The following is a 10988-nucleotide window of genomic DNA, read 5'->3' as shown; positions in this document are numbered from 1 at the left end:
AATAAGATGGTCCTTTGAAAGATCAAGCACCTATGCTAAGTTGTATTTGTTTTCTCCTAATAATCTGATACCATTGTTCTTTAAAGGGTTGAAGTAATGCCTCAAATTGTTGATGTAAGGATCTATGCTGTTGATGACATGGATTAAATAACATGTTTTTCTTTTAGTGGCCACTCATCATTTCTCAAGCAAACACCTTACGAATGGGGACTTATAATCAATGCCCCAAAGTTGATAATAAATTCATTCAAAACCAAAGTAGCAAGGACCAGGACCATCCATATCATCCGTGTTAAATAGCTTGAAAAACACAGTTTGGAAGCAAACAATAAGTTTGTGAATCAACTCTAGAATTGCTCATTCTAGATATTTGTTTGGTGTGTGAAACTAGCCAGTGAACAGAAACTTGATCAATCTCTCTTTAAAAGGTTTGAAGGACCACGTTGGGGGAATAACCTGCAACTCTTAGGGAGGGAACGTTCTTGAGGATGTAGATCTAAACGCTTGCACATTTATTGACCTGGAAGTGTACAAACTCCAAGAATAGGAAGTATCGATCCCTTCAAGGTGGAATCTTGCACGGCCTTCAGATTTGCAAGGCTTGTTTGTGCTCCAACAAAATCAAGATTGAAATGAATGATAGAAGGAATTATCTAGCTCACTCCAAAGATACAGCCTAACATATCTACATAGAGGGCAACAGGCTCACGTATAAACAGGTAAGATCAGTCTAATGCTGCTTTGTAACGCTGTCCAACAGGTCTGGAAAGCCCCTCAAATAATGATCTTGTGCTAACCTGATTGGAGTTAGTTTGGTTGGAGGATTTTACATCTATTTTGTTGCCATATTTGGGATCAACTGAGATGGCTTGCAAACTTGTTTGATCCTCTAGATTAGAGGCACTCAATGACTTGATGACCTTAGATATTGGCATTTCTTTGCCCTTACCTCCCAGTAAAGGCCCATCCAAAGAAGGAAAAGCACAACTAGGGAGTACTCTGTCTACAGCACCCATATCTTGCCTGCTTTCAACCTCAGGCAACCCATTTGGAATCTCCATCTTTGACCGCCTTCTAACTGCCCTCTCACTTGCATCCCCAATGACCAGTATTGGAACTATTTCATCTCTCAAGGCATACTCACTATCCACCCTTGAGCCTTCCTTGTTTTCTTGTTCTGTGTGCTTGCTTCCATTTGGAATGTAACCCTGCTCATTTTCCAAGGGTTTTGTTATAGGAGAAAAAGGTTCTTCTTCAGAATGATCCTCACCATCTGATCGATAAGATGTCAATTCCATTCCTTCAATTCCATTTGTCATCTGCTGTGCCGGGGTTGAGAGTCCATAGTAACCCCTTAGAAGATTCATTGCAGACGACAAGGGTCTCTTGTCTTTGTGCCTGCTTTCAACATTTTGAGCATTGCCTGTCTGTGAAGTAAAACCTGTAGCACCCTTTCTTTGAGGAGGAAGGCCTGACATCCTGCATGAAAATGTGATGGTTCAGCTTGCTTGTACATTGCTTTTACTGCAGGAGCCCTCTATAAGCCTTGTAGTATTATAAAAGCCAATAGATAGAATACCTAGAACTGTATGTCATGGACTAGAACTTCTTAAAGTAGACTGGCAAACCGGTAAGTATGTGAAAAAGAATTGGGCTCATTGTTTATGAAAACATATAGACATACACACGTAAGGTTAATGCTGAGCAGCTGGGCTTACAACGGTTGTGAAGCAATTTGCCATTTTCCTATATTAACATTAGCAACTATCAATCTAGATAGACACAAAGGAAATTTACTTTTTTCTACCCTACATAAACACTGCAGAACAACCATGGCTCTCTTCAATCCCCACAATGGGTTTTAGAACCAGGGGTATATGTCTGTTGGGTATGTCGATCTGTAAACAAACACACGTTCATAATAATGGTTTGTTTTCATGCCTCCCTTAACAAAATAATGCAACTTCTAAACAAAGTCGAGTTCAGAATCTCTCGACATTTCATAAGGCACATTGTTTCTGAGGAAGAAAACTGCTACGAGTAACATGGCTTTTAAACAACTAATCAAAAAACTTGCACACTAAGCATCTTCCAACGAAAGCAGTTTCAGTGAAATTACAGCTACAAGCACAGAAATGAAGGAAACACTGAGCTTGTTTAAAACTACATAATTTTAATCAAATATACCACCTTGTAACTCCATATTTACGTGATAGTTGTCGTTTCCTCCCAGGTAGAGGGATCTTCAATGTCTTGTGAGCAAACATTTGGAGGTCTGTAACCAATCCATTTGCCCGCTTGACATCCACAACCTGTAGAAACAGTTTTTAAAGTTTTAGGTTAAAGCATCCAACCAAGCTCTAACTAAAATGCAGTAAATAGAAACCTATTCAAAATGATTTCAAATTGAATCTCACAAGAGATCTTGTCCAGATGTTCACACCCTTTGGGCATGTGTAAAATCATGAGATAAGAAAAAGCAGTTGAAAAAGGATGAGATAACATCTTCTGAGACATAAAATGATAACCTACAGGTTTTCAGTTCGGACTTAGAACTTTCAAATCACTATACTAAACATGATAGCGTATAACTTATGCAGGATGATGCATTCTATAAGTGTTGTGTAATACAACAATGCCTCCAGCAGCTAACTGTTCTCGTAGACATGCACAAGCTGTTTGAAGCAAACTTACAGCTCTCACATCTGAGCAGGCAGATTTTTATCAAACATTTCTCTTTCCTAGAATATCATGTTAGATATAGAGCTAAGGTGGGTGAAACCCCGTGCTGCAAAGAGAGGAGAATAAAGAGAGTGTTTGACCCTTACCTAATGCTTGGAGGTGTAATAGGTGTTCACACCTTAACACCCACACTTATACACCTAAGGTGCGTTCACACACACGGATGAATAAAACTAACAAACCACCCTTCAGCTATGGGTGACTAAATCCGTGACATGAAATATAAATAAAGGAAGGGAAGATCTTACCTCGAAGAGAGAGATGCAACATGAGAATGGTCATGACATGGTTTATTGACAAGCTCAAGGACCCAAAGTAAGGCATGGTTCAAAGGTGCATGTGCATAACTCAAAGACTAATCAAAAGCCAGCATGGCTCAAAGGCACTAGGCACATGACCAAAGCTAAACACCTAGGTATAGCATTTGGGCCCGACTCAAAGGTTGTGCATAAAGTGGTTATAACAACCCTTAAGACAACTCCTAATAGAATCATTAAAAAAAGATAGAAATCCCGGTCAAGTACCCCACATGTGAAATAGATATGCTGGAAATGCTGGAAAGGTCTTAACACATGCAATAGCATGGTATGTGTCTAATTCCAAACACTTTATTTGTTTGTTTTTTTGTTTATTTAGTTTTAATTTAAAATGCATATTGACATGATATTTGTTTATCATTGCCTAATAACAATGATTGAAGAAACACATTAAGAGCCTTATCGGAAGTAGTAGGCTCAGCAAGGTCACTATTTAAATAAGAAATGAGCAGTAGCATAGTGTGCATGTTGCTTGTCCTACTACTTGTCTTTTTTCTTGTAGCATTGGTCAACAGTGTGACCAATTCATTTGCAATATCGACATTTGGGTGATTAATTATTGGTGTAAAAGGTTGCAAGTGCTATGTCTACAACTTTGTTGTTCGTCATCCAAAAGGATGGCAACCATCTCCTCATACTTCATCTCCCTAGCCACCTCAAGGGCTATCATGGATTCATCGAATTTTGCTACCTAAGAGTCTTCAAAGGGTTATAAAATATACTAAATAATTGCGTCTTCAAAAATAACTTTGAATTATTAATATCCCCCCAATGTATAGTTTGAAGGTCATCCTATGCCTCTTTTGCTATTTCCGTAGGATCAAGATGATGGAGAAGGTTGTTAGAGAGACCAAGCTTGATTATGGCAAGCACACTCTCGTTCTTCTCAAGTCATTTCTAATGAAGTTGCAGGTTGCCTCGAACATGTTCTAGCTATTGAGCTAAAAAATGCATTATAAACTAACTAGCTCTTTAAAACATCCCCAAAACATGTAAATTACCTAAAGTTTCATTAAATGGCATATGGTATTAGAGAGCGTCTGTATCTCATCAGCCAAACCCTAATTTGGGAGCATCCACTTATCTATAAATAGCAAGTTGCCTACCATTCAATCTATCCCTCATCTTGCAAGTCATCACAAAATTCTTCCAACTATCAAACATCAACTCCCCTCTTCAACAGCTATCCAACCCTTGCCGACTGCAGCCACATTCACTCTTGCCCTTGGCATCTAGTTCCCAACTAATACTCTACTGCACAAAGTTGTCAAGTAACTATGTTTTCAGCCTGTAGGCCCTTGTTGTTGATGTTATTGTCACACCCTTATTGCCTATGTTTTTAAGCTCTGTAGGCCGTCTCAACTTCCAGTGATCAATAACCTTCATCTTCAAGTACACTACTACATTTGCTAAATTCAACCTCCAGACTCTTGCATTTTGGTTTCAACATACTTCCCCTTCACATTCAACTCCAATTGGTGATCACAATCCTTAGGATCCATCTTTGGTGGATGTCATTCTTGTACTGCTCCCATTGCTCTACCTTTATGTATGCCTCAAACAACTAGTATGCTCAACAATTATAATACTCATTTGTTTTCAAGATTTAATGTTTCAAGAAATGGAGAGAACTAATAGTTAAAGTTGAATATGACAACCATTCAAAAAATTACAGCCATGAAAACATAAAAGTAATGGAGACAAGATTGAGGGTTAAAGATGGGCAACGCTCCCCCCTTTCCTTTCCCCCCAAAGGAGTGTATTTCTGCTCAACCAAGGTCCTTTAGGGAAGAGCTCAGTTACAATCAACCAAGAGTAAGTAGTTTTCACTCTCACAAGATCATATAAAGGTGTATATACACACATACATCACTTACTATGCGATAAAAACAACTCATTTCTTTGCAAAATGAGAAGAAAAGAGGGAAGACCAACCTTTCTCCATTGATAGATAGCAATATATCGATTTGGCTTGCTTCTTGTTCTTAAAATGGAAAAAGAGCTCAAGAAAGATGAATTCATAGATTCATTGTCATGTAAAGCAACAATGAAAGAAGAGGGAATATGGAGGTATTCAACAATAGATGAGTGAAGGAACATGATGCAAATGGACAAAGCCAACTTTAGACTATCTTCAACTATTGTACAAGAGCTTATAGCCAAGAAAACTAATGTACAATGAGGAAAAAAGAGCTCTCTTTGTAGAAGAAAGGGAAGAGCTAGTGCAAAAAGAGAAGTGGAACAGTACAAGACAAGTGTCCAACCACATGTCGTAAGGTATAACAAATGATAGGACACTTGGAAGCTTATGTGACAAGTATCCTAACACCTATCTCTTCTCTATGGCCTTCCTTTTTGAGCTAAGTACTATCAAGAATACACCATAAGAAATCATGATAGTAGCAAAGAATGCATAAATTAAGTGAGAATAAGAGAATTGAGAAAGCAGTAAAAAATATATGCAAAATCAAATTTGAAAGAAAAACAAAGCACTAAGAAGAATAAGTTGTAAATAGAGTGCTCTTAATGTAGATATGTTCAATTTTATTTTTTTTTTAAGTGTAGACAAGGAGCATCTCAAGGGGCATGTTCTCAACCTTTCAATTAAAGGTTCACTGATCGGTTGAAGAGAGCCAATGGATAGTTGTAGAACAAGAGAATAATCGATAAGGTTACGTGTTTTTTACACACACCTCCCCAACTCCAACAGTCCTAAACACGTGGACTACCTATGCCTCTTATCTAGAGAAATAAATAAGAACTTGGACCTGCCACACAACCGGTTGACCAAACCACATTGACGGGTCAACACAATCATTCCCCTCTCATGCATTGTCAGGTAATTGCCTTCTTCACCCTCTCGCGCAATCTACCAATTCCTTTGACATTGTCTACTACATTGCACCAGACAATGCCTCACTCCCCTCTATTACACTTACCTCTTCCTCTCAGCGCTGTAAACAAGACGGAAGTGTTGAGGAGAGGACAAGAGAGAGAGAGAGAGAAGAGAGAGAACTGCAAGAGGAAGTACAAAGAAAGTCTAGATGAGGAGAGAGAGAGGAGAGAGAAAAGGAAAGACTAGAATTGGAGAGAGAGACACAAAAAGAGGGAGAAAGCAACCATGAAAGCTAGAGGAGATAGATGGAGGAAAGAGACTTGTAATAATATTCAATGATAATAAATGATACATCCCTAACACACCTTTATACTTGTCCATGTGACAATTATTATCCCCTTATTTTTCTCTATTTCCTATCCTATTTGCCATCCCTTACAAAAAGAAATATTCTCTCTCTTTCTTTCTTCCATGGACTTCAACACTCCTTTCTAATCTCTCTTTCTTTTGCCTCTATACCCAAAATATCCCAAGAGTTGGTGTCCCATACCACTAGCCCACACCATCCCAGTGTACGGATGTGTCAACCAATGGGCCAAGAGTCCAAGAGTAGTGATCACACAATGAATATGCACAATAGGGCCTTAGATCCTATAAATAGAACTTAAGTATCCTAAACTCGAAGTACCCTTACTGCATTCGCACCAAGACGCTTCATGACCACTATGACCAATGCAACTAGCGCCCATCCAGATGTCCAGGGACATAACATCACCAGCATAAAGATCAACAATAAGACCTTCATCCTGGGAGCGATACTTGCAATAAGAAAACAGAACATTGACAAAGGAGCTAAAGGAAACAAGGAAGAAAGTTCAAGAATTGCAAAGCACATCAACCAGTTAAAGAAATGTGAAGACAAGACCATCTATCAAATATAACAATGTGAACCACAAAAAGAGATTCTAGTAAAGAAAGTCACAACACAAATTGAAGAAAAACAACTTGAAACTTGGATCGCCAAGGAAATCAAGATAGGAGGCTTGAATGGCAAAGGGGACAAGGTTGAAGTCTTGGAAGATGAAGAGATCAAGAAAGATACTTCTATTCCGATACTTGAAATCATACAAAGAAAGGTGTATAAAGCCATCCCTTTCATTAACATTGGGGATCCTTCAATTATGGTCAAAGAAAAACATTTCGTTCCAAGACACGCAACCATGCAAGAAAAAATAGAAGTAACAAAGCAAACTAAATACTTGCAAGGAACTAAGATATGGATAACAAATAATCTCCCTCCCATCCAACTCAAGAATAGAAAGCAAGACTTGGTTGTGCATTGAAGCCTAAAGTTGCCAATCTACAGACACAATAGACCTGTTGTTGCAAAGTTCAAGACACCCAAGGCAAAAAGTGGGCATCTAAAAATGTACCTAATTTTGTCCTTTAGATCAGTTTTGGCCTCCACAAGACGTTAATATATAACTTTTCTTTCCTTCTTTCTTTCTCCATCCTTACAAAGTTTCCACTATAATGAAGCATCCAAAGACAACATTCTTGTCATACGGTGGCAGCCTTCTTAGCACTTTTTCTTTGCATCCCTTCAAGGTAAAATGCTTTAACAAGGTTAGATTTTTTAGTACGGAGTCTTCTTTCAAATTATTACAATGATGATAAAAAGGCATGTTTATTTTTATCTTGGTTATGGGGGATCGATTTCCTTTGAAAACAGAGAAACATAGTTTGAGTTGAAGAGAAAAGGATAATTAGAAAGGAGAAGAGTGAAAGAGACAGAGGAAGGTATGTCTTCGATGCATGGCCTATGGCAGTCCTAGTGCACAATGCAATCTCCTGCAAACCACATCAAATCAAAACATCAAGCAAGGACTCTACTAGATATGATACACCGACGGATAACTGAGTGGGCAGATAAGTAAGCAAAGATGTTGTACTCATATTAGCAAAGATGTATTGATATTGGTAGATGCAAGATCTAAGGCTGATCTCATAGATGAACAAATCTTGAGCATACTCGACCCAGATGCATCTGCCAATGCGAGAGATATAGGAGTCATCAAAGCATTGAAAACTTCATGCCAAACTTCTCTATTGGCTTGGTTCTAGACATAATCATTATGCCACAAGCTAGGAAAATGTGTGTTTCTAGGATAACCTATATATGAATCAAAAATCTTTGATGAATGAGCCACTAAGCTCTCAATGATATCCATCGTAGCTAGAATTTTTGCACAAACCACCTTCCTTAAGATGGTGTTGATACCATAGAAGCACCTCCATTGCTAGCATATGAAATTACAAGCCTATACATCACCCATGCATTTTTGCTTTTCTATTTAAGACCATTGTTTCAATGTAGTATGAAAAGAGTCCATGGCTCCATTTGTATCTTGATTCGCATGATTTAAAGATCACTGTCCAAATGTGTATTTCTGGAATCACAAAGGAAAATTATGCCAACATAGGATGATAACTTAAAAAAGCACACAAAATGTGATGTAAACTAGTAGCACAGCTAGCCTTAAACTTTGTGCAATGGAGGCTATCAAAGCTAGAGATGTCAAGTGCGATGGACAGTTTAGCAACTACTAGGATAATCGAATTAAAGTGCAAGCCTAGTGCCTTCAGCAATGGGGGGCTTGGTAGTTGGAGTAACGAACAAATGGCCAAGCAAGGGGGCAGACTTTTGGCTTGGGCAACTACGCTACAATAAGGATGGGGCATACATGTTGTACATGTCTCTCTCTTTCTCCCTCTTTATTGAATGTCTAAGGGTTATGATGTTGGAAGCTTCTTGCTATGCCTTGTTAGTAGCTAGTTTATCATGTAATGGTAAGAGTTCATACCCACCACATATTTTTTGTTAATTGCAATTGAATGGACAAATATTTGATAGCTAATTGTTAAATCAAAAGCAATGTAATTTGTTTGGCTCACAATCTTCTTCGAGAGATGAGAATGTCAAAAGAAAAATCGAGATAATAAGGTCACCCTCTCTCTCACATACGCCAAACTAGCTTGAGGAAAATCAAGAATTAAGAGATGCTTGATGCCTAGATCTTCTTCTTTATGCAATACGTCTTTCTTCTTCCTCTTTTACTAAAAGGAAAATGCATTTCCTATGGTAGGGGGGAAAGCATAATTGCCAAGAAACTCAATGTGTAAAATTCTCAACAGTCACAATCCTCTTGCCGCATGAAGCATGCTTTAGGATGAGAAGGGTCATAATTGACAGTAATACCCATGCAAAGCACAGCATGCTGCCGCACTTTGCATGGTCTAGGCATGGAGCGCCTAGTAAGATATGTAATGCACTGTATATTGCCCAAGTACATCAAACCAGACATGCAAGATATTCTTCAATCAAGCATGCAAACAAAATAGGCCTTTCCTCTGGCACATGAGGCAAAGGGGAATCCGTGCAGAAAAACTTCAAACAGATCCAATTAACCACTCAACCAGTCAAAAAGCTCAACTATCATCTGTATCACAGTAATTTTTGCAGCAGATTTTAGGAAAACGAAGACTATAGGTATTAGGAAGGCACCTCGACTCCATATTTGATAGCAATTCCAGCCAGTGTATCGAGCTTGGATACTTGGTGTTCAATGTACCCATGAGAAGCATCTTCAATGCCGTTTGAACTGCAATCTCCACTGCTATGCATCATGTTGATATAGAACGACTCATCGGATGACCAAACAGGTGATTACTGATTCCCAGAACCTCAAAAAGACCAATACTGCTACCTCATGCACAACTCCAAGACTATTTGAGATGGCCCCTATTCATTGATAGCAATCAGCCAGTTGCTAACGGAGTTCACAACGATGGCACGCTTTGAAAAGAAATCCGCGCCACAAAAATATCGATTCCGACAGCCAACGGTTGCAAGCTTTTCCTTCGACGAGGTGGGGGGGAGGGAAACCCTAGCAATCTACTTCCGTGATGAAGGACTCTCACAACAAGAAATCAGCACGAAGATGGCATCACTAATGGCTGCCAATGGCTGCAAAATGTTCTTTCAGCAGACCTGAAGGGGCAAGAGGGAAAGTACTAGCATTCCACTTACTGTGTCATGATTTCACGAGCTTCCGGTCGGCAGAAAGGCTGCCGATGCAAGGCCGCGTGGGCGGGATCAAGGGATCTGCTAAGAATGATGATCGACGGAAAGACTGGGAAGGATGATCAATGGATGCTCTCTCTCTCTCTCTCTGTCTCTGTCTCTCTCTCTGTCTGTCTGTCTGTCTCTCTCGCGCTGTATGTGTGTCATCTGGTCTCTCTCATTTTTATTGCTGTTGCGGCATGCTGCTGCACAACCAACCAAAAGGAAAGATGGTGCAAAATGAACCTTTGGCAAGTGCTTATTCCACTTTACGCTCCCCACGAACTATTATTAACTATTTAAGTCTCACTCTAAAGCGATAAACCACAGCTTAGCGTTAAGCAAGTGTAACAGCTATACAAAACCTTTCTAAAGATTTGGTGTCAAGTTGAGTAACAAAATTTTGCAAAGGGGGGGGGGGGGGATCTACATGCAAATTGCAAAAATTTAAAGATTTATTAATTAAATTTTGAGTAAAGGTTTCCAAATAAACAATGGCTCAATGTCCAATCCACTTTCAAAATTGGATAGAACTCTTACATCTGATTTTGGTTATATTATCATAAAATCCCCTTTCAATGCCTCCTAAAAACTTTAACTTTTCCCTTCATTTCTTTTGTTTCAAGTTTCAAAAATGTTTTACCACTACCACTGAGCTTCATGGCACTTCTTATGTCTCCCTTTTATCAAATCTTTTCATAAGGCCATCAAAAATTTATGAGGTGGTTTTCATCTAGTATTATTTCGAAACAAACTGAGCTATATTCAAAGAATAGGCCTAGGTATAGAAAGCATAAAGTCATAGCAACGTCAAGTTGCAAGGATACAATCTATACAATATATTTATACTTATATCTATACACTGTATTATTTTAGTTATGGCTAAGGGAGATTCCAAACCTCCAAAGGGCATCCCAAACCTACAACACCGCACAAAACCTACTAATTGGAACTTTAAAAATCATATTTT

The 10988-nt window shown here is 38.8% G+C and overlaps 1 protein-coding gene across 1 annotated transcript; it reads right to left on the bottom strand.

The window, feature by feature from the left end:
• Positions 1-215: 215 nt before the first annotated feature.
• Positions 216-10263, bottom strand: LOC148025537 (uncharacterized). Its single transcript, XM_087692725.1, has 3 exons — positions 9461-10263; positions 2191-2312; positions 216-1479 (listed from the first exon to the last, which is right to left on the bottom strand). The coding sequence occupies exons 1-3, from the start codon at positions 9581-9583 to the stop codon at positions 726-728; spliced, it is 999 nt and encodes a 332-aa protein (XP_087548851.1). The 5' UTR covers positions 9584-10263; the 3' UTR covers positions 216-725.
• Positions 10264-10988: the final 725 nt, after the last annotated feature.

Source organism: Lygodium microphyllum, chromosome 14 (assembly GCF_053477565.2).
Source record: "Lygodium microphyllum isolate KBCC chromosome 14, Lygodium_microphyllum_v1.1.10, whole genome shotgun sequence".
Classification (NCBI taxonomy): domain Eukaryota; kingdom Viridiplantae; phylum Streptophyta; class Polypodiopsida; order Schizaeales; family Lygodiaceae; genus Lygodium; species Lygodium microphyllum.
Note: the sequence above shows the minus strand (reverse complement) of the source record. Positions and strands in the feature narration are given on the sequence as shown.